Source organism: Formica exsecta, unplaced genomic scaffold (genome assembly GCF_003651465.1).
Source record: "Formica exsecta isolate Colony F162 unplaced genomic scaffold, ASM365146v1 scaffold120, whole genome shotgun sequence".
Taxonomy (NCBI): Eukaryota; Metazoa; Arthropoda; class Insecta; order Hymenoptera; family Formicidae; genus Formica; species Formica exsecta.
This window is the reverse complement of record NW_021848537.1, coordinates 2,093,507-2,118,902: the sequence shown is the minus strand read 5'-3', so window position 1 is coordinate 2,118,902 and position 25,396 is coordinate 2,093,507. Positions and strand designations below refer to the sequence as shown.

The 25,396-nt window shown below is 38.7% G+C and overlaps 1 protein-coding gene across 3 annotated transcripts in view; it reads left to right on the top strand.

The window, feature by feature from the left end:
• LOC115242445 overlaps positions 1-25,396 on the top strand; it is an 81,649-nt gene that overhangs the window by 29,840 nt on the left and 26,413 nt on the right. For all 3 annotated transcript variants that reach the window (XM_029818750.1, XM_029818740.1, XM_029818757.1), the window contains exons 3-4: positions 7,528-7,642; positions 25,022-25,146. In XM_029818750.1, the coding sequence (XP_029674610.1) occupies positions 7,528-7,642; positions 25,022-25,146 (240 nt within the window). The remainder of the gene's footprint in view (positions 1-7,527; positions 7,643-25,021; positions 25,147-25,396) is intronic.

Below are 25,396 nucleotides of genomic sequence, written 5' to 3'. Positions count from 1 at the left end.
CATCCTTAAAAAGGAGTTTTTTGGTATTTTTTTTTTTCCCTTTTTTTTTTTTTTTTTTTTTTTTTTTTTTGATATAGGTACGTTTTTTTTCGACAGAGAGATATTTTTTTCATATACATTTATTTCTTCAAAATGCACTTTTTACCGGGAACGAAACGCGCTTTTATATAATAGTAGATATTTTTTGACGTTTATCGTCCTCTTCTTTTCCGAAATAACGATATTTTATTAAATTCTGCGTCCATTTCATCGCGAGGCTCTCCTAACTTCCTAAATTGTATCATGTTGAACGAGGGCAACTAAGATGAACGAAGAATGTATTACGAGCAACAATCGATACTATCAAGATTGTCGACAGGAGGGATGATTACAGTCGATCAGGGGAAATCGCGTGATCAAAGGCCGTCTGGTAAGCGAAACACGTACCTTCCGTCAACAGAGATGCTGGTTCACTTTGACGAAGTCCTTGTCGATATCCTCGCCGTGGACAATGTGATGACTGCGTCCACATAGCGATTGACACGGATCCCCCGATCGCGTTATAGCTCGATGCGAAACATCTGTTGACGAAACTCCTACAACAAAATTAGTGATTAATAAGTACGACATCGAATTTTCCAATTCTCTTGGTGACGTATCTGATTTTAACTAGATTAATCGTGTGTCGTTCTCAAGGCTAGAAAAAGTGACGTCCATTGAAAAATTATCGGGAGCTCTCTTAAATCGATTATCAGCTAAAAAACACTTAGCGGCGGGCCATTTCGACGCTAATAGATAGACGCGCTTTAGAGCGTCGACGAAGCGGAATTAAAAAGCAGCTAATTATCAACAGCTTTTTGTAATAATATATAGATGAGCAAAAAATGTGGAAACTCAGGAATTTTCCATCTTCGAGCTTTAAATATATCGAATATACTATTGAAAAAAGAATTTAAAAATTAATATTATTTTTAGATGCATTTATTCATTGAAATATAATCAAATATTGCAAATTTTTGAATAATATATTATTATCGTATATATATATAAATCTGTATAATATAGAGAAGAAACTTATTCAATTTCGCGAAATAAAAATTCGAAGAATTCCGGAATATATGTGTGTGTGTGCCAGGATCGAAACATGTTTTTCGTCCATATTTCTCTGGAACTGCAGAGAATCCTTCGCGCATCTCTTGGGTAATAAATCCTCGCTCGCGTGATGAGCCCGGCGGACTCTATTAAAATAAAACTACCGGGTGTGAGAGAGAATCACGGGTTCATTCGCTCGCGATGCGATGAGTCGTGAACGCGCCCGGCGAACCGGAAGCGCTGGACCAGCGCCAGGAATCGAAGCTGCGCGCGTGTCTCGACAGATTTGTCGATGCTTTCTGATGTTGCCGACAAAAGGATCGGGGGCGAGCCTTTCAAAAATGGAGGATTGAGGAGGTCCCCGCTGCTGATTTATTTCCCGTCGATACGCCGGCCGTTGTTTATCGTTTACCTTGAGGATGCAACCCGCGCAAACTCGACCGGATGCGGCGATCTATTTTCCGTCGCGAGCGGGGTGCGAAATGACGGTAGGGAGGATCGTGAAAAATAGCTGCAATAAATAAATGAATAAATAAACGGAGTATGTTCTTCGCAAAATGTAACGTGTGTAAGAAACTGCGATATTTTGCGGAACAAATTTGGTGAACGATCACTGTGAGAAGTGATTTTTAATCTCTTTTCTCTGTCTCTCTCTCTCTCTCTTTTTTCCTCAAATATTCAAATTTATGTTTGCTTCTTCTTCTGTTTATTATTATTTTTCCATATGACCGGAAATCACGCTTTTTTAGATTGACTTGGAAAATAATTAAACGCTTAAAAAAAATTATCTAATGTAAAATAAAGAATCATTATATAATAATTAATTTAAATACAAATCTTATAAAAATAAAGTGAATAAACCATTTACAGTATAAGCCAAAGCGGATCAATTTTGATTCTTACGTCTTTATCTAAATTCGTAGAAAATAAATCAACGTCACGCGCAGATTAACTGAACTAAAGATGTTGTCGGAAGTATAAAAGTCATCCGCCTTTATTCCTATCCTCAATCACACTGTATCAAGGTACATCCCGCTTTCCTTCGCCCCTTTCCTTCTCCGACTGCCACCTTTTTCGTAATTTGCCGACTCGGCAATCTCTCATATATAGCATAGTTTGAATTTACTGCTCGATCTAGAAGCTGCCAACTTTTACGACACAGATAAAGAAGCATCGTGTCGTGATGTCCTCCGACACTTTCGAGCTTCGTAGATGTGTTCCTACATTTTGACGTACCGTGTCGTTAAACTTTTGCAAATATTCTCTGACGAATTCTCGGAGATGATTCTTTCTTCGAAGAAAATTATATCTGCAATGCAATTACGAGGATATTTAACTTGGGAAATTAAAGTATTGCAACAACAAAAATTTCATCGTGCAAGGGAATAATGAAGCATTTTTGAAAGTAATTTTGAGTTTAAATATTTTCGAGACTGTAATAAACATCTAGAAAAAGTTTGAGTTTACTTTAAAAATTTTCTGATCCGAAGTTTTAATATATTTTTATCAGAAAATGAATCTCTATTAAAGTAATGTTCTTTTAATTATACGAAATACGTAAACGAAATGATCATTAATCAAGGATATTTGATCGGCCGAGATCTCAGCAAAAGTTTATTCGGTGTATCGAGTGTCGCGAGATGTGTAGGTTATATCGTTGCCTGGAAACCTCCTGGAAATGCGTAGCGAGGCGGAAACGTTGAAAAAGGGTGCACGGCAACCAATTTTTGTGAGTGCATCTTGAAATAATCATAGCTCCGGTAAGTGGACTTCCTCGTATCCGCCATATTCTGTATCGCACATATCGCCAATTCAAAGGAAACTCTCCGCTCTTCGTTTTCTACACAATATCGCAGATACGGGCGCGAAACTTCTTCTAAAATTATCATTATATATCGTCACATATAAATTTATACCCCTTGAACAAACTTGCGTAATTACACTTTGCGAGAAATTACGATCTCGCAACATGTTGCATGACGCAGTGTCGGATGATAATAAATACAGGATATTGTTATGCGAGTGAAGAGGCCTCCCCGTGATTGGAATCGCCGGGAATGCGAGAGGGGGATTAAATTGGAGGGGCGCCACAGCATCGATGAATTCTCATAGAACTCCGGGCGTGAATTTCCAGGCGATTCCTTTATCGCGCGGCTTTTACATCGGAATTACAAACAATCGCCTCGAGAATGCTTTTTAATCCCGGCCAATAAGCGATCGGGGCTCTTTCCGCGCAACGGCGTCTTTCAGCCGAGCTGAAGGAGTCCTTATCCCCTTTCATCCCTCGCTAGTGTCCGATCCCTTTTATGTTCCATCCCTCTCTTCCCTCCCTTTTTCCCTTTCGCTCTACCGAGACCGAAGCTGATAGCGATGCTCGACTCCCTCGTCGCTTTTTAAAACAATCGGCGCTCGTAAACAACGTCATTCCCAGCCCTTTATTTCCGTCGTCATCTTGCAGCGTGCTGCAGTTAACGCGATGATTGTTATTACAATTATTTTTATTGCTCCGACATATTTCCGGCGGCGGTAATTTCGGACATTCGTTCATTTCGAAACAGTAGTATAACGCAACGTGTGCGCGTCTATTCCAATTTCAACAACAATTTCATTTTAATTCTGTCACACGTATATATGCGTTTAAAATCCCCCAAAGATTTTTTAGTTATTCTAAATTAAATTATTATTGCATAGTTTATATATTAAATTAATTTATATATTGTGTATACCAGATTTCATTATAATATATTAATTTTAGATATCAAATATCACAAATGTCACGATTAAAAAATGTTATTAAATAAATATTTCTCTCCCTCTAAATAGGAATAATTATCCCACAAAAGAAGCTTAATAAAAAGACATTTGTTTTCTTCTCACATGTAATCGAGTGAATCGAGAAATTGTTATTTCCGTCGCTATTGTTGTTACTTTCAGACGACGAGAGCGATCTGGCTGGCGGTCATTTCCGCCCGGGAGCTTTAAAGCCTTTGAAAGAGTAGACAAAAGCTCTTAGCATGTCGGGGTCGGTTAGCGGCGAGTGCTAAATGGAGCTCGACGATTTAAGAGCGGCATGCAATCAAGCGAAACGCGATTATTTGTCGCGATGTTACGAAGTTCACGCGTTAGGAGATTTCTCCGTAAAAGCATAGTATTTGCAGAGATACAAAATTCTGCGTAATAAATAGAATCTAATTTTCAATTAAGTTTGAAAAATTGAAAAATTAAAGTTCCAAGGTGTATAAATTTAAGCATGTAATTGAAAACCAATAATAAAAGCTAGAAATTTGGTATAGTTGTATACTTTTCTGAAAAAATAACTATAGTTTAAAAGAAAATAATTAAGTTTAATTTTCCCTGAATTACATAATATTTTTTATACATACATTATTAAACATTTTAATTTCTTATATACAGATAATAAAAAAATATAAATAATAAAAAATATAGATAATAAAAAAATATATCGTAAATTAAATATATATATTAATAAAGTAATTGTCATTCATATATTCTAATAAGTCCTTTTTTTATATTTAATCGGACTTTTAATTCTCGATGCATGTACATGCCGTTTTGTCTAACTGAAATAAGTATCGTAATCCATGTTCATCCTTTAAGGAGATTTGTTTCGGGCGCTGAAATATGCTCGTCTTTTAATTTCGCCACGGCGATTTCAAAATCTCGTTTCCAACGAAGGACTCCCGCGGATTAATAGCCGCTTGCTAGGGGTGTGGGGGGGGGTGTTTAACAGCGACGATTAAGCGTCGTCGCATAAGAATGCATCCCGAGCGCATAATAATCCCAGACGATGCCTCATCGCGGCAATAAATGTCTCGTCGAGCGACGCCCGCCTTCGTCGCTCTGAAGGGAAAAGGCGGATAAATTGAAATTACCACCCGTGTTCCCCCTCGAAGGGGAGGGGGCGAGGGGGAAAGGGGGCTACAACCCGCAACTAACCTGCCAACCCTCCATCGTCGGAGTTAAATCTGGGTAAACAACGAGTAATGCCGAGACGAGGGGGGAAAGGTCAGTCGCTATTTATTTTGTAGGCTTGTCCGTTTTATCTTCATTTTCTTCATTTAATAGCGATAATGCAGCGCGAGCGCTTTTATACAATTACAACCTTCTCTTTCCTCGAAATGGGAGAGGCTCCACAATTATCGAAACATCTCGGCGAACTTTACGGCTGGAACTTTATCATTTATTGCGCCATTTTCGTACGCGGGACTGAAATTCAACACACGGACAGTGGTTTCTTGCGTGAGTTTGCACGCGGCTTTCATTAGCGAGAGTTGCCAGCCGGAAGGCAGCGCGGTTAAAGTTGGGAAGCTGATTGGAGTACCTTGGCGGTTTACCGCCTCCGCGGTCTCTCCTTTCTCCTTTTCTCTCTCGTCTTCTATTCTCTTCGATTGTTTTCTAACTTTTCGAAAAGTGCCCGCGCTCATTCAGAGCACAGAACAAACAATTCCGTTGGAATTCAATGATCCTGTTTATTCTTGCGAAAGCTCACCATAAAAAAAGAAAGAAAGAAAAAAAGAGAAGCCATTGTTCGATTAATGTTTAAAAGATATTATTTTCTCTCGCATCGTTTTCTCAGCTTTTCCAACGTCCGAAAAATCTTCCCCTGTTCGAGAAAATTCTGGCGCTCTGTCAAAATTTATATTTCGCCGATTCGCGATTCTGCGCTCGAATAGTTTTCTCGACTAACGAGAGAAAGAAAAAGCAGCTGTACTGTCTCTTACGTCAAAATGTATATTTTCAAACTGGGACACTTTTTTCAATTTTGACAAATTACAGAATCAATTTCATAACTCCATTTTAAAGCAATTTAGCTTGACAGCTCTTTAGGGCAACCCGCGCAAACTCGACCGGATGCGGCGATCTATTTTCCGTCGCGAGCGGGGTGCGAAATGACGGTAGGGAGGATCGTGAAAAATAGCTGCAATAAATAAATGAATAAATAAACGGAGTATGTTCTTCGCAAAATGTAACGTGTGTAAGAAACTGCGATATTTTGCGGAACAAATTTGGTGAACGATCACTGTGAGAAGTGATTTTTAATCTCTTTTCTCTGTCTCTCTCTCTCTCTCTTTTTTCCTCAAATATTCAAATTTATGTTTGCTTCTTCTTCTGTTTATTATTATTTTTCCATATGACCGGAAATCACGCTTTTTTAGATTGACTTGGAAAATAATTAAACGCTTAAAAAAAATTATCTAATGTAAAATAAAGAATCATTATATAATAATTAATTTTTTTTTTTTGTTTTTTTTTTTTACAATAAAAAAGATCCGCACAAAGTTGGCGAGCTCGCGCGAAGAAGTCTCATCGATTTTACAATCTACCCCCTTCGCAGACTATTATCCCTCTTCCTCCTCCCTATTCCTCCCGATAACTCGACACCCTCCCACTACATGGTACGCGGGAGGGAAAGCGATTCTTTTCTTTTTCTTAATATAGGTAGGTACGTCGCTGATTCGCAGTTAATGAAGCGAGAATGAACGTCGGGAGGGAAAAAGACACGTTTTGCAGAAATGCTGAAACGTGCGTCCGGAAATTTTCCACGACGGTCGCCGAAGTTGGAATTTTTTTATAACTCGCGCAAGCAAAAATCTCGCGCGTATAAATGCCGGCCAGCTTGAAATTATGTACCAAAGTATGCTCGTGCCGCACTTTTCCCGCTTCTGCAGTTGCGATTCTTTCCCCGGTTTGCGTACACGAGAAACTATCGAACGCCAGATTGGCTATTTTATATTTCTTTAATTTATTTCTTTAAATAAGTTAACGCTTGAAAATTTTATTGGAGAGAAACCTTATATAGTAGTTAATTATTAATTAAGTAATAATTAATAAAAAACCATTAATTAATGCCTTAACTAAAGCTTTCTAAAAAATGTTAAATGTTAAATATTTTGCTGAAAATTGAATCATACAATGTATAATTATACAATTTCATTGTTATTCTTTTAAGTCTGCTTTAGACGATTTGTAATTCGTGACAAAATTCAAAATAGAATTTTATGTGCTGTACTCTAGAATTCTGTTCTGAATTTTGTCGCAAATTTATATACATTGTCTAAAAAGCGGGCTTTAAGCAGTAAATATAGACATTGTTTCTGAACTTTTTTTAATATTTAAGGAGTTGAGACTTTCGTCTAGAGGCAGGGAGAAAGCTGATGATAAATTATTTAAGGCACTCTCTCAACAGTAATAATCCTCAATTTTAATGGCATTATTCTTAACGCAAACTAATTTTTCGCAATACAGCGAGTATGAATATTTAATGTCTCCGTGATAATTATTAATTTTCTAGAAATGATAACAGCAATCTCCAAACAATTGTTAAAAATACGTAAGTGAAATTAATCACGCGTCCCGTAGCTGTGGGAAATATAGACTCTCGTATTTTCCTCTTATCGAGAGAGTCGGCTACACAATTTCTTTCCATTGTTCCAGACATCGCCACGCCGGGTTGTAGTTACGTGAGATACAGCAATTTGGAGGACGTGAGGCCGCAGGAGTTGGGTTTCAGCCAATTAGAATTCACGCCCACGGTCGTCTCAAAAATACGGTAAGGCTGCTCGCTTCACCCGCTTGTTCGCGTTCCTATAATCACGCCATTGTTAACTCGCTATTAAGGGGGAGGCGGACGCGCCGTCGAGTTGTCAAGACGGCTCCCTTTTAAAGGGCTCGAATTTAATTATGCCGGCTCGGTAACCTCCCCAGCAACGGAGTGAATTTTCTAATTAGCGATGCGGCTGCTATACCTGCCTTTTGCACGGGTAAGGAAAATTTTAGCGTAGCAGCGCAGTTGGCCAAACTCGTGACGTCCTGTTTTGCGTATAGCGTAAACTAATTACATTCGGTAATCGAATTCGCGCGATCGATCAATCACAAAATTTCATACGTGAAATCCGCGACGTCGAAAGAGCGACGGAAGCGCGATTGCAAAATGTAAAATAAAATTGATTTATCGATTATAGTTGAACCGGAGCGAAGATTCTCTTCCGGGATGAGAGGACAGTTTTCGCGAGTCTCTGGGATAAATTTAAAAAAATTGTAAAAATCTATAGTTATCACGTGTAGATTTATTATTTATTATTCTGACCTTTTACCGTATTTATATAATTCAATATTTAATATTTCTTATTCTTTTATAGGAATATAGTCAAAAATAATAAAACAAAATTTTGCCGTTCAAAATTATTGGTGAAAAATTTATCAACAAAATATCTCATTGCGTTTCCGATGAAATTCTCTCGGGAAATAAGTAAAAAATTATCTTTATACGATGCGATACACGTCACGAGTATACGCCCACGACGTGTGTTTTAATTAGACTGATGGCACGTGAAGCGCGCCGATGTGTTGGCTGCGTTCGATATCAATTAACGACTAATTATAGTACAATATTTGCGAGGCTGGAATCATACGCCAGTGACGTTCTTTAGCATGGATAAACTCAAGTAAATATCTTACAATACATCGTGAATAATGCGAGAGGACGTTTTATTACCATTATCATTATTATCATTGTATTACGCATCGTTGTTATTATTATATGTCATAATCACATTTCCGACAGAGTTTGCGAGAGAGCGGCTGGTATGAATTACAAATATTTGCCGGTGACTTCAAGTATCGATTTTGAAATGCTGATTACACGACGAAAGAAGGACTGGCGGGGGATGAGGAGGAAGGTAGGAGGAGAATCGGGGGACGGGGCTGAATAAAATTGATTCGTGGGCAAACAAGCGGTGGACGCAGCGAGATAGAAAAATCGTATTGACCGGTCAAATAATTCACCGCACGATGGAATTTCCGTTATCCAACGTTATTTAAACAACGCAAATGTTTAACCATTTCGCAAGGATGCAGATTTAATTAAAGAGCCTCGGCGCTGTTTTGACGTGGCCATTTTATAGGCCCTATAAAATATTTTGAAGATTTGCAAAGAGATTTTTAGAGATTCTTAGAAGCGTGTAAATTCTCCAATATTAATCATAATTCGCAGAGATTATCGGGTGTTTTCGGGAGAAAGATGCCTTTTAAAGACAGTCTCAGAGAAATTTCTTTGACATTTTATTTTGGGAATTTCTCAAATGTCTCGACATTCTGGAAAATTCCGCAAAATTCTTTTCTAAAGATCTCGGAAATTCTCGGAAATCTTTGGAATCTCCAGAAAATCCTGGAGATCGTTGTAGTTTTCGACTGACATTTTACGATGCGCTGAAAACTGAAATCTTGGAGGGTATTTTAATATAATAATACAGAATAATATTATATATATGTGGTTAAAATGCTGAGAGTCCAAAGATGATTGTTATAATAAAAATAATTTCTGCAATCTTGAATCTAAAGTTTGTATTTCACGTCTCCATTTCGTTAAATAGGATACTTTCATCTGAATGCGCGGAGTCGTATCGAATTAACCTTCTCATCGAATTGAACGTCATCGGTGCTTAGATTTCCGGTAACGAGCCGCAATGTTCGAGCGCCTCGATACATACATAGTAGAACGAGATAGAAAGTTGGACGATATCGCGGGAGTTGAAGCGATTCAGGAATCCAAGTTTAAACAGTCCGCTGTTATTATGCGTCGGAGCTTGCAAGAATCGATTCCGAGCTGTCGCTTAATCCGACGCCATTCTGTTGAAACAAATTTAATTGCGAAGCGGTATGCGTGTTCGCGTATCAATATGTTCCCTCGTACTTTAGATCTCTGTGTGATTCTCCAGAATGTCTCTCACCTCTATTCAAATCTTGTAAAAAAGTTTCCTGAAAATTCCCTGATCTTTAATGATCAAGTATTTTTGTTCAAAATTCCAAATAAAAAGAGTATTTTAAAGATTTTTTGATGCAATTTTCTAAAATAATTTTTTTTTTATTGTACGCGCTTTTTAATGCTTTTCATTCATACGAAGGGAAAACACAAAGCCACTTAAGTTTTAAGTACTAAATTTATAAATGTATCGAACACATATTTAATAGCTTTCGTTAAGATAAAAATTTTTAACTTGCATAACATTTTCATTTTTTATCACTAAAAATTAAAATAAAGAATATTTACATATTTAATATTTTGTTAAGACACTGAATATATAAACAGAGATAGATATTAGCGGATTGCTTATTGCTTACAGTATAAGAGCAGAATTATCAGAGAGACGTTTTAATAAAATTCCATGAGTTCCCTGATTTCTCCACGTACAAAAAAAAATTTCCTGAGATTCCAGGTTTCCCATATTTTTCCAGGGAGTAGACACCCTGCTCTCTTAAGGTTCTTAAGATATAAAAACGGCGAATAAAAAAGATATCTCTTTCTGTATCCTCTTTTTGAACTAGATACGGCTTCAAAGAGCCAGTCAATCTCTGGATTAAGCTGGTTACAAGGTCGACTTTATAAGGTTCCAAATCTTTCTTGGAGACGATATTTCAAATCCGAGGTAAAGAGCCGTAAAAAACACGCAAACACCTCGGTCAATCGGTTCGATATTCCGTCGTCGTAGACGGATCCAAAAGCCAGTAGCGAAGGAGGAGTATCCCGTCGTATACATTCATGCGCCGTTCGTCCTGATACAAAGGGACGTGTCCTGTATAACGCGACGTGCAGGGCACACATCCAACTACTCTTTCTCTCTCTATCTCTCTCTCTCTTGCGCGCGCGCTCTTCTATCTGTCTCTCCATCCATGGAGCAGCGATAATTTAGTTATCGAGACGATCGATAACGGTGCGGCCGGGAAGGCCACTGATGTGGCTTGATTAACGAAAATTCTCCTTACGATGGCGATGTTCCCTCTATTCGAGCGTTCGCTCAACCCGGCCGATGTTTACGCGGCCACCCCCGCCGTGGGCGGAATTAACCGGTGCGACGCAACGTAATTGAGGGACAGCCGAAAGAAGCAATATTCCCTTCTCTCACTTGACGTGGAGAATAATTATTGCGAAAAGAGAGAGAGACGTTTCTCTTTCGATGTATAGCGTCAACTAATTTTTCTATCTGTAGATAATCTTTATCTCGAAATAAGTGGAGAATAATAATAATATTTGAAAATGTATTGAGAATAAAATATTAAAGTTTTCTATGGAAAATTTTAAAGAGAGGAAACTCTGAGACGTTTATAAAAAAAAGACTCGAGAAACTTTGAAAGAACGAGAAACACTCCGAAAAAAAAAAATAAAATAAAATAGTCGGAGTTTCTCGGTCTCTTGAACGTTTCGCTACAGAGACAGCTCTGGGGAATCTTTGCATTCTTGGAGAGCAAATCCCGCGGGAGACGAAGTATCCGGCGAGTGTCCTGCCCGAAGATTTCACGAGGGCGGACGGAACGACCGTGTCTCCTTCGCCGGGAAAATAATCGCTCGGGCGCCTCGCGCCAAGTGCCAGGCGTCGAAAGTCGTCCCCGGGATGAGTTTGCCGCGGGGGAGGGAAAGGGGGAGGGGCCGGACTGTTTTAAACGACAATCGCATTAGTACGGGACGGCGGACTGATTGCCGCGGACTTTCTCGCCCGCTCCTTGATAGTTTCCGCGCGCCAAGTTTTGGCCGCGAAGCTCCGTCAAAGCCACCGGAACTTCGCGTAAACTCATTCATTCCGGTCGCGAAACTTTCCCGGAAAATGTCGCCGTCATCCTGCCAAATCGTTGTTGGTAGACAAGTATCGAGAAATCGCGAAACGTCGCGAGGATCGAGGCTCGATGGGACGAGATCGGCTTGAAAGATTGGTTTATGCCTGTTTTAGGATAACGATAAATCGATCAGAGATATATTCGATCCTATTTTAGCGATCTGAAAACAAGAGAATTATGGAAATTTTATACAGTAAGAATTTTAGAGCTCCTCTTCAGACATTTTCAGATACAAAAACACTCTTCGCGGCAACAATAGAAAAAATAGAAAAAATAGAAAAAAAATAGAAATTTTTGAGCGAACAATTCCTACTACATTCGTAAATATAATTCCGATTTCTTATAAGAAGCAATTCATCCCATCCCCAAAGGAACGATAGAGGGTCGGCTGGAGGGGTCAGACATTTAAATTAAGTGGCTTCCTTCGAAATTAGATCAGGGAGAATGTTCGCCGCGCGTGTTTTCCGCCGCCACGCCTTGACCAGAATATTTCATCCGAATCGATGATTAAAGTTGACGATCGAATAATAAGATCGCTATCGGATCGTACAATTATGAAAAATAAACGGAGAGAGGACTTTGAGAGCGAGAGTGGAATATAAATTTCCAAGGTTTACTTTAGATATGAAGTATTCAACAATGAACTTAACAAATGATGGACTTGCTCTATCCATCCTCTAAATCCTCTCTTCGTTTATTATTCAAAATTGCACACGAGTGCTCTGAATTATTTGTAATACTTGAAATAATAGATATAGAAGCATGCAATAATTTACAAAACTGTATGTATTAATTTGCGGTTTGTCTAAATTTTAACAATTTTTTCAATTTGCACAAAAATAAGTATGAAATGGATTTACTCTTTGGATTTTTCTTTGCGTTTTTTATCTTTGTCTTTACCTACTTTATTTTTATCACGACCAATATCCGCGAGATTTTTCTACAAGATAGAATGATGATAAGCTTGATAGATATCATGCAACCTAGTACGTTGAACTTACTTGCGAGATATGAGAGATATCGTCAATATTTGTAGTTAACAATTATGCATCAATTTATGCGAAGGAAATATTTTGTTTCCTGTGCAATTTCCTTCGAGCAGTTAACAATATATACATATATCGTCTTATATGCAGAAACTATTTATCTTCAACAAAGTTGGAATTTTCGAGAATCCTTGTTTAAATTCGCCATTTTTATAAATTTTATATCTTTTAATCATTAAGAAAACTCTCTCTCTCTCTATCTCTTCCTCTCTTTTCTGTAGCAATATGTTAATTTTCTAAAATATTTAAATGTACTTGTTATAGGATATTTTTACGAGCTTTTTAAAGGTTTTATTTATTTCTAAGAAAAATTAAAAAACTTTCTTTAATTTCAAATACTTTATATAAGCAGAATACGAATTTTATACCATGTGTCCCTAAGTAATTAATTCGATTGAAAATAAATCATTACGGTTACGTTCCTCTAGAGATCTTTGAGTTTTTACGAATTTTTTGAATCTATTTCAATGTATAATATTTCAATCAATTGTTAATTATCTTACGGTAAATATGGACCCTCGTGCTCTGCACAATACGTGCGAGGTAATTTTAGTCATCAAGACATAAATCAACGCCCCTGTTTCACTCACGCTACATTTCACTCCGCTATTAGTGATACACGATTTAGTCTCGTCTTTCTCTCTTTCTCTCTCTCTCTCTCTTTCTCTCTGACTCATTTCGCTTCACGAATTCTTTCACGGCGTCATCGCTGTAATCCATCATGATACATAATAATATTAATGTTGTACACAAATCAAAATTCTAAAATTGCAAAATGCTTCAAATAATATTTTAAAAAATACTAAAATAAATTAAAATATTTATCTCCATCATCGTAAGGCTTTCATAGCAAACATATGAACGTACATAAACTGAATCGTAATATAAATTTTAATAATCTTTTTTTAAGTCGACCGCAAACTCTATGCGTCTATCTGCAATTAAAAAAGATTAATTTAAATATTCGGAAGCCGAGAAAAACGCGCCCGCAGTTAAAAGTATTTTCGTTGACGCGCATCGGAATTGCAAATGTCACCATCGGGATAAAGATTGGCTGTCATCTGACGTGAAATGAGAGCGGGAAAAAGGGCGACGGCTCGTCGGCTGGAGAAGGGGCGCGTCTAGATTAATTTCACATCACATGGATATTCCAAATTTTTGAAAAAAGGCGGACCGTGAACCGTCAGATGCGAAAATCGATTTCACGATGATTATTTTTCGATCAAGAGATACGAGAACACAAGAAATTCGAGAAAGCGCGCGATGACAATTTGTTAGATGGATGCGTAATGACATTTAGATATGTATTTTTCAAATCCCCGTTTGTGTATGTGTGTTGCGTTTTTTTTTTAATAATAATATTTTTTTCTTATAATAAATAATAATCTTCCTCGCAGATGACGCTCTCGCGTTAATGGCGCTAAACTGTTAAATATGCGAATTAATTCTTTTTAATTGGAGACACATGTGTCTGTCCGATGCTGTTCGCTGTCTTTCTCGAAAGCCTGCATAAATAACTCGACTGCGCCGTTTCTGTTGCAAAACTAATTTCCCGGCGGGACTCAGGTGGATCGCGACAAACCGCATGCAACTCTCGGCCGGAATAATTTCAGTGCTTCTGTACAAAAAAAAAAGAGCGGGTTTTGGAATTAAAGCGACCGAAACGAGAATGTGTAAATTATTTTTTTAGACTAATTGTAATTGATGCAAATTATATATCTCTCTGTATTCCAGAATTGGAAAACACAAAAATAATGTTCCCTGCGAAAATCAATTCTTTTTTAAAATGTCGCAACGAAATCATTACTTTTCACGATTTTTCACACTGAAACAATTTATGAGTTAAAATTGCGTGTAAAAAAAATAATAATCTCGAAAATTATAATTTTTATTTATTATAATCGTGTATAACATTTTCTTGAGAAAGCAATTTTTTGAAGACGTTAAGTTTCGCGCTAGAAAAGAAAAGCCACGAGATAAAGGTTGCGATTTTAGGCGGATAATAGGCGGAAAACTCGTACGGTTCTTCGAGAATCGATATCGCCGGGCCAAGATACGCGAGAGATAGGCCGATTGCGGTTCTAATAATGCGCTCGAGGAAGCATGTCGTTCCGATGCAACAGGTGACGCGACTCGAAATTGTCAGCGTTTCATCTGATGATAAAATCAAGCTGTAGGTTACAACGCGCGAGTTGAGAAGCTTGGCTCGTTCCTAAAATCGGCCCGCGCGATGCAATCAGACGTTTCAACGCCGATACGCATCGGGACCAGTTGCATCTCCACGCTGTACCAGCATCTGCATAACCATTGTTTTATGGTGCGTTTTAGCGCTTGAATTGACCGATCTCACATTAATGGTTTGCGTAAAAATTCAAAATACATTGTTTGATTTATTTCTACACAGATTTTCAACAAGCTCTCGAATTGTAATTCGAATTTAATACGTGTTTTTTCTCGCTCGAATTAAATAATACATATATTCATTTATGTATGAATGGAAGGAATTAAATATTGAGGCGATTCTCTCTGTTTCTCTGAGAAGAGAAAGGATATAAAAATAACAATTATTCTAATTAATTAACAGATTATTACATTATCTTTCATAATTTTCTATGTTTTTAAATTCAAGCCCTCTTGAAAAGTTATTTTAATTTTCTCTTTATGATACATGAATTGTATGTAAGAGAGAAAAAAAGGAAGATATCGGAGAAATTAAATATTGGGGCGATTCTCTCTCTTTGAGAAGAGAAAGAATATAAAAATAACAATTATTATAATTAATTAACAAATTATTTAAAATTCGAGCTCTCTTGAAATTTTATTTTAATTTTCTCTTTATAATACACGAATTGCATGTAAAACATGAAAAAGAGAGAGAGAAGAAAAAAAATTAATTTATTGCAACTACCCACGGGAAGATTTCGGCGCCGTTCATCATGCGTTTTGCGAACGGGGGGCGAGATAAGATTTTCTGAAATTTATCGGGGCATCACGATGCCGCCGCTACGAGCTTTAAGACTCTCATTTTCGCCGGTACGTTCCGAACCCTTATCGAGTCGCGAGGAAAGATCGAGGATCTATCGAGGAGCTGGCCGAAAAAGAAAAAAATGTCCGACCTGCAAAATGCAGAGACGCGTAGGCGGCTTCTCTTTCTCTCCTCATGTTTTCGCTCTCCACGGCGTTCTCAGACAATTTATCAGGGATTTCGGTTCGAATCCTGCGGGCTATCGTTTCGCGTGCGCACGACCTATATTTTTTACAATCTCTTTTTTTCTCTCAGCCGTTTTTCACGCCGCGGGCCTGTGCGGGTTTTATCGAATTTATCCCGAAAATAACGCCGTATAATTTACCCAGTGGAATTGCGAGGATGAGAATAAGCCGCGGCTTATTTTAATCGTCCTTTAAATCTTCGATTATTAGTACTTTCGCGTTTTAAAATTCTTCGGAATTGCGTTCAACAAACCGCGAATAGTTCTTAAGTTTTAAGAGAGAGAGAGAGAGATTGTTTTTTTCAAGCTGTTTACATTTTAGACTATACTCAAATTTTCAAAGCCCATTCTTTTAAAATTTTCTAAATTCTGAAAGTTTAAAATCCTCAAATTGTAGATTTTAATTAGAAAAATTGCTTCCATTTCAAAGAATATTTCTTCTTTTATCTCCTTTTATGGTTAAAAATCGAATTGTTCTTCATTAAAATTGGAAAATAAATCGGTTAAATAAAAAATTCAAGCATTTTACGAAGTCGGTGCATGTCGACAACATTCTCGATAGTACGGTAGGTTATTACTATAAAGCTCACTGAGAGGGTTCAGGGTGGATCGTAAATTAGTCTCCGCGAGAGACATAAAGTCGGCCACAAACCCGTCAATAATTCATCGCGGACCGCTGAAAATCCTATCGCGCATCCTAAAGGTGACGACTCGACTGTGTCAGACAAAGGGTAGATATAATCTAGCGCATACACACACACGCGCACAAATTCAATAAACTCAAAGCGTCAATAGAAAAGATCCCGGAGTCTTTAAAATTAAACAGATGCGAGCCGCGCGGATCCGAGATGATTCGCGATAAGAATGCGGGATCTCTGGAAGGTTTGATAAGCTCTATTGGATCCAAGAATCTACGAAGCTCTAAAAATCTCGGTTTTCCGAAATAACCCTCGGGGAAACGTCGCGGTCCGCCATTCAGCTCGGGGAATAAGCTCAGGCGAGAGGGCGATTTCCAATCTTTGTGCCTGAAAATCGTCCTTTATCCTTCAGCCGGAATCACCCCGGCGGGAAGAAAAGAAGTATAAGGATATAACCCTGTCCCCGGAAAAACTTCCTCGTTTCTCTCTTCCCTCGGCGAGTCCGGTCCCGCTCGTCGGGGCCGAGAAAACGAGTTCTCGTGCCGCAGGGTAGTTTGGATTACAGGCAAAATACGTCGAAACGGAATCCCTTCATCCCTTAAGGCCGGTTCTTTTCCTTTCCCTCTCTTCGAGCCCTTCACGGCAACGTCACGGTAAACACAATGTCGTAGGAAGGATAAAGAGAATCAAGGCCGATTAAAGATTACGCGTGATCAGGAGCGAAATTTTTTTCTCGTAATTTTCGATACTTTATTTCATTTAAAAATGATAATTAAAATCGCACGACTATCGTGTAAGTGTCAAGAAAAATTTTTATATTGCGGGTTGAGAACTTTGACGAATCCCGATTAAGTTAAATCTCTTGTATAATAAATTAGGGTTTTTCCTAAGGATAATAATGATTATCGGAAATTATTTCATGGCTTCTATTCCTGTCATCGCCTCTTACGCTCTTCGTTTTTACTCTCTGAGACAGGAATAAGCCTCCGTTGAAAAGATAAAAAGTTAGCGGCCGCGTTGAAGAAGGAAGAGACGACAAAGGACATCGCGGGGGAAATAGATCGACAAATGTAACAACGATTTACCGATGTGAGCATGGCCGCGCGACTTTATAAGCCAGGGACGTTTAATTCCCTCGCTGCATTAATATAGATTATTTTTCAATTGTGGGAACCGCGTGAGAGTTGTTTTCGTGAATCATGAAAATGTTATTTCGGGAAAGAGAGTACTCTGAAAATTCGTATTTTCTTTGTCGCAAGTAAGAAAAATAATTTCTCGATTCGTTTAAAGATTACTTACTTGCTAAAGAGAGTAGTAACATGCAAATCAATCTCTAAGAATCTTTTACGTTACAAATCCGAGATCAAATTATCAAGCTCGAAATAAACGTAAAAAATACTTAGGGAGTGCGAATTTATCTCCGTACGATTTTAAGCGTAAATTTCGAGGACATTCCCCCAGAAATTCCGTCAGGATAATGGCATTCGACTCTCGTTTCTTTCGGTTGAAAATAATTTAGTGATCGAGACGTCGACGCGATGGATAAAATCCCCGGAGGGGGTGGGAGGGTCGGGAGAGAAGACGCGACGGAGAGAACTCTCAGGGAAAGCCGTTCGTCATTCTTCCCGATGGCTATTCAGCTACATGTTAAATGGTATCCCTTCGCATCCCTCCACCCCCATACCCGGGACTCATCATTTGTCTCATTCTGCATCCCGCGACGTCCTCTTTTCGCACCGTCCCGCAGCAACGAGCCGTTCCTCCCTCAACCCCCTCCCCCCATCCGCCCTCACCGACGCCACGGTAGCCATCTTGCCACCCTTTTCTCCGTCCCCATTGTTGCCGGCCCTTCATTGTCTCCCGTCGACGTAACTCGCTCGACCAGCACACGCTCGTGCCGGAAACGGAGATGCCGTGCACGCGTCTGTTCGCGTTCTGTTCGCCAGAAAAAAAATACGAGTGAAAAATTGCGAGCGAGATCAGGTTAAACGTTGAACGCATTGTCGGCGCTGATTAAAATATCGTCACTGACTAACTCTCGAATTGCTGAGCAAGAGTTGTTTAATCAAATTCCATGTGTGCATAAAGTAAAAGTATCATAAGAAAATACATAGAAAGAGAGAAAAAATCTGTATATTTACTGTATACAACGTTTTAATAATTCTACAAAGAAATAATCGACTTTTCCTTAATTAGTAAATCTCAGTTCTTGCTTTTAGTCAGCTAGTGTAAAATAACAATAATATATCCCAAAGGAAAAGAAAAATATATTATTCTCTTCACGAGATGCACATAGCTAGTAATTAAATACATTATTAAGCTTTTGCGCTCTCTGTCTGACCATATTCGTCCTGTTTCTACTTCTCTTCGTATATGAATTATCGTCGAGCAATCCAGCGTGTAAAAGCGTCATGATCGACGTACGAAATAAGGGCAAAATTCACGGTTGAATTACAGGGCGAACGTTCGGAATTCTCGTTTATCAAATACGTGACGTCTTTAGCCGCTTAAATTAAACGAGCCCGTTGTAACTACTACTCCGAATACGAACATTTATCTTCGTAACGGTAACTGGTCCCCCTGTTTCCCGACGTGCCTTTAGATGACCTTCATAATATTCGTTTTTCGTCTCATGTCAAACGATACCCTCTCCCCCCTCCCCCTCACCTCTCTAACCCATTTGCGCGATCCTTTAATGATCTCATTATTCATCTTATTTAAAAAGATAGCTGTACAAAAAAGAAAGTTGGGAGAAAAAATTTCAATTACTGCAGATTAATTCGTCGTATCGGAATAAAACTAAGAAGGAAAAATGCCCACACAGAATTTATTCAATTTTCTTACGTCGAGAGAGAAATTTTGTAAAATTTTGCGTTTCCTCCATCGATATTTTTCGAGATTAGAAATTTCGGCGTGACAAAAGTACGGCGGCGCGTTTAAATATCGGGTCTTAAACGAATAGTCGAAATTTTATCCGAATTAATAATCGGGCGGAACTAACGGCCTGACGTTCGCTTCGGCTTCTTCGTGCTCCCAGGGGGATCAAAGACTTAGTTTAATTAGAAGCGTCTGCAGGAAAAGCGACGGGGGCGGCTTCAAAGCGCGGCCATAATCAGCGCGTTAACGAGCCTGGCGTACTAAAATCGTTACTTTGACGCATCGCAATTATTTATTGTGACGAGAGTCTGCTGCTAAATTGGCTTCTTGCGATCCCTGACGAAAGACAGCATGATCAAAGCGCGTATTTACTTTAATTAGTCGGCGAAACTGTTCCACTGCGTCTATTCGATGGAATTAGTACGATTCCGGATGTCGCGCGTATATTTGCACTCGAGATGCAAACAGCGGAAAACGATTGTTTCAATTGGAGAATGAAAAGCGTGTTTGCGGATTCTTGAGCGTTTAAGAATTATCTCCCAAATTAATTTCGTATAATGATAGTTCTCAAAATTGAACGATTTCAAAATTGGTCGAATAGATTATTTTTATGATTAAATAGGTAATAAAATATTTTTTAATCATTTTTTATTCCTATTACACATTGTCTTGAAATTTATAATTTTATATTATATTTGAAATAATATATATAAAAAAAAGAAGAGAAAAAATACGTGTAATATCTCGAGTTTATAATAGAGAGAAATTTCCTCGAGAAATAATTTACCTGTGAAAATGAGGAATAAAAAGTCTGTAAAAATTAACGGTAGAGACGTAACTACAAGAGTTTAAGTTTAAAAAAGCTATGTGTAATTAACAGGAAAAAAATTGCCTTGAGATTTCATTTTAAAGTACATATGCCGCTGGAATTTGATCCAAACAATTCTTTTGAATTGAAGAGAACTTCTTTGAAGAAACCTTCTGAGAACATTATCATACTTAGGTTGGAAAGACGATTTCGAAGGTAAAATATAATGTTCCTTTTGAAAGAGCGATCCTGGTGCAAAAAGCGGAGGTATTATGAGCTAAAGGTCAATAATTTGGGGAAGATGCGACACGACGCCGAGGCGGAGTGGCACTTTCGCGAAATCCGAGCTGTAATGATGCTCGCGTGACAACGCCCAGTCGCGTCTTCTGAAATTTCATGCCAAAGTATAAGATGCTGTAAGCTCTGAGACGCACAGCTGGACGGATATACATTAGAGCTAGAAACGCGATGCAAAGGAATTGATCGAGTTTGCCGGCACGATTATAACAGCGTAATACAAACTTTGGAAAATGAACCTTCCACACTGTCGTATTCATCGCCTTTCTACATTATTTTGCGAAAAATTGTTTTTAATGAATATTCTCTCTCTCTCTCTCTTAATTCAATTATAATTTGTCTGAAGAATTGTAAGTTGCATCTCGACAGTCGCAAAAGTATAAGAAAAACAAAAATAGAGCGTGCTTTTTCGTTACGGAAATTTCTGTATCTTGTTTAGAAAATAACTGAGAAATGAATAATAACCGATGCACCCATCTGTATTTTCTTCCTTCGTCGAATGTAAACCGATCCGATCGAATAAATATAAGAAGCGAAAGCAACTCGCGCGCGCGATTATTTTATATTATTTATCAATATCGCAAAAATTAACAGATACGCAAGGAAGAAATGAATCACAACATGATAGCCCTCGCATAAAGCGCCAAATGTTATCGCGCCACATCGAATGCAACGAGAGAGTGGCGTACATTTAAAGTGGCGCGATAATAAAATAAATCGAACGCGGCAATTAATTCGCGGCGGGTTATTATTATAGAGGGGAGGGGTGGAGGAAAAAAGGGAGAGAGAAACACGTCGCCATAAATAACAATAAAACTCTATTAATGTGGTAGCGCTCGCTGATAGTTACCCCGGCCTGGCATCGAGCCAGAAACATACCGCGCCGGCTATTCACCCCGCGAAATACACGCCGCCCGGATCGCCGCTGCTCTCTCTCCCTCTCTCTCTCTCTCTCGCTCTCTCTCGGGGGTGGATGACGGCGCGGGCGCGGGCGCGCGCGCGCGCCAGGAGAAGAGGGATGCGCTCGCATACCAATCCTACATCCGTATGTAATGCAGAACGGTTATGCGGCATTACGCACTCCGTGGTAGGCGCTCCGAGACCGGCCAATGGACATCGTATCGCCAGCCGGCCGCCCGTCAAATTGTCCGAATTGGACCGAAGCAAACGTAGAGATGCTTGCGGCCGGCTTGACATAAAGCGCGTTAAATTACCTTCCCTCACGAAAGGGAGACGAGTATTCCTTCGTAAAGTGTATCCATATAAATCAACGTTACTCGTGCGTAAAAAAAAAAAAGAATAAGTGGCAGTCTGCATTTGACACATAATCAGCTGATATATAATGTTGAAGAATAAAAATGAAAATGGATTTCATATTAAATATTATAGAATAAATTAGAATAGATTATTATTTTATGGGTTGAAATTATATCTTAGATATTTGAAGAATATTTATAGATAGAATACATTTGCTCAGAAAAAGAAATCATTTAATATCAGGATTTCTATCTTAATTTTCATTAATTTCTATCTAAATTTTTTTTGTGCTTTTTGCAGTTATATCTAGAGTATCGATGTACATTTTTCATGTAACCCGTACCTGTGTAACAAAAAATAAAGAAGTCTGTATTAAAACAAAAATTCTGTGAGATAAAAAGTATAAATAATACTTTATACATAACATTTTTTACTATATTATATAAAGAGAGAACTATTTTAATGTAGGAAGTTAAATTCGATATTAAGTACACATAAAAATTGAGAAATGTTTGGAGGATTCATGTGTATGGATATGTGATTTAATCTAATGATTTAAATATTTAAAAATGTTAATGTTTCATCGAGAATCGTCTAAAAATATTAGCTTAAGGCGTAAAGGACGAAAAAGGGGCGAAAAAGACGAGAAAAAAAGGTTCGCGGAACCTTCGACGAGATAATCCATCCTCGGTCCCTCGAGCGAGCGTTTGTTTTCCCTCGATTGCTATCGAATTGAGGTAGAAACGATATTTGTCGCCCACTCGGAAAAAAAATTTTCCTCCACTTGGTCCTCGAGGTAGCCCCCCGGCGACGCGACATTCTGCAATTCCGGAAAGATCTCGGCAATCTTTCGTATTTCCAAGATGAACTTTGTGTCTTAACCTTGGAGATTTTAACTCCTTCGGAGACCCGATAGAAAATCCCGACAGTATCCATGACAGGATTCACACTCCAAGAGTCTAGATAGCACGGAGAGCTTTCTGTGTGCGTTATTGATCCATCCAGATATATGTACACGAGAAAAGGGTAGTATTAGCCATGAATATTATTGACGGATATGCGTCCACTTTCGTAAAAATAATCTTGCACTCTGCCACAATTTAAATTTCAGACTTGAATATTCGTATGAATCGGTCACTGTAAAATTGAAAAAAAGAATTTACCTCGTTAAAAACGTTTGTAGCTCGTTCTTTCTGACATTAGAGCGAGGTGCTAAACCATCCTTCCAAAATGCACAGATTCGCGACCCAAGTTCAGCGATGCAACGTTATCGATTCGAAGGTTCACCGAAAGGCGAAGCCGCGCCTTGCGAGACTTCTCGATCCCGGAGAAATGCGCTTTATTACGGCTAAACAGGCTGACTGAGCAGTATATTACCGCGGGACGTCGCTGATTTATTGCCAGGCAGGCCTGCCTGCCTGCCTGCCCAATATCCGTACCCTGGTCCCATCGGCGAACAACGTCGGCCTGTTCCCTCGTCGCCGCGTTGACGCGTATAGCAAGCTTTTCCTCTCTATCTCTATATCTATCTATCTCTCTCTCCCTTACCGGCCCCGAAACTATTAATTCCCATCTCCCGCAGCGAGACCGACGCCGCATAATTCGATTCCACGAAATTACCGCGTGGCGACGGGATCGTGAGACGACGCGCGATTGCATTGTTGCATGCAGGCAGGAGAGAGTTTCGAGCTTTACGCCCCGGAAACCTTGAGTTCCAGACGCGTCCGCTTTCCAAAAGCGGGCACAACTTCGGATAACAGTCCGAAAATGGCCATCTCTCGGCGCAAATTTATGCCGAATTATGGAAAATTATCAAAGCCATTCAATCTTTATTAAAAATCTTTCTGGAATCAATTTTAATAATTTAAACTAGATATATATTATCATTGTGTGTATATATATATATACAATATCGAGTAAAGCTGAGAATTATGTAAACTGTCAAATAATGCGAATAATAATGTAATTTTTTTTTTTATTTTACAGTCGTATTAAAATTTATTTTTTTCATTTTCTAGTTTCTTCAACGAGATTCTAATGATATTATACTAATATCGTCTGTGCGTTAACTTTAAAGGGGAACATATGTTCAAACATGCTGAAAATGGAGGATTATTTGGGATAGGAATTTTCTCCTAAAAAAAAAAATTGATAATTTTAAAAACAAATTTTTTTAATTTAGAAATATTATTTCTTTAATTCTGTGTGCTGTTTAAACGCAAAACTTTTTAAGCTTGCGCGAGATCGAGATTTAAACCTGTCGGAAAGGATCGATAGATGGTTTGGTGCGTCCCCTTACTCGGCACATGCCCCATTTACCTCGATAGCTGCGAATACGTGTATTATAGCGCAGCTTCGAAACTCTCGAGAGCCGCCACGTCGCGGGTAGCCACCCTCCGCCTGCAAACGACAATCCTTCGCGTTGTTAACGATTCGCGTTCCACCGAGAGAGCGCAGGCTGGTCGAGGGTTGCGACCACGTTGGAGGGGTGAGACGGGAGGGGGATTAAGTGCCGAGGGTGACGAGAATTTCGCGATACGTCCCGCGGCGTCATAAAAGCTATCTTCTTCGCCGAATTTCCAAGTGTGAAAAATATACTTCATATTTGATATCCTGTCATTAAATAACACACAAATACGAGTTAGATATCACTGGTTTTCAATTGTTATTCAACCTATGTATAAATGCTAATGGAATATATTAATCTGATTTCAACGGGAATCCGTTACAGTCATTGTAGAGAACGCACATGATAAATTATGTTCAACCCGATAGATTAAAGATCAGACTCGTACTCGTGAAAAGTCAGAGTTTATCTCTTTGACTGACGTAGATAAATTATATAATATTCGTCAGTATTTTTCTCGAGAGGAATTTTCTTCGATCGACTTTTTCCGAGGTTGCGATCTTTATCCCTCGCTTAACGCGCGCGCGAGGAGTAAGACGTAAAGTCACACTTCAACACCCTAATAAGGCTGCTATAAATTGCCATCGATTCCAGGAGCGGGGTTGCAACAACGAAAGATGCGGAGAGAGAGAGAGAACCGCTTTTTCTCGTAGACCGAGAGATACGCATCTGTAGGAGAATATTTAAAAATAGTGTATGATGTTGTGGTTGCACCGACGACGTTCCCCCATCTCTCTCTTTTAACGTGACAATCTAAAAATCACTGTCATTTATTGTTCCAGGATCTCCGCACCGTTCCAAGTCGCCGCCGCGATCTTGATTCTCGCTGCAACAGTGTCTGCTCTGATCGGCCATTGTTATTCCGATCACAGGACTCTCGTAGCCTGCGGACTCTTTCTCCTAAGCGGTAAATAAACTGTGAAATTCTCTCTCAGCTATCTGCTTATCTTTTAATTTTTTGTTATCGACTTCTAATTTTGCATAGTCAAACATTCCGGTATCTGTGTTATGAGATTATTATTTTAATAAGATCTTTAAATCGAGACATGTACATAGTGAACGATTAAAATTATCGATGTAAAAAAGCAGATGAAGCAACTCTAAAATTAAACCTTTTAACGCAAAAGGCAACGCAGGGATTTTTTATGAAACCTTGA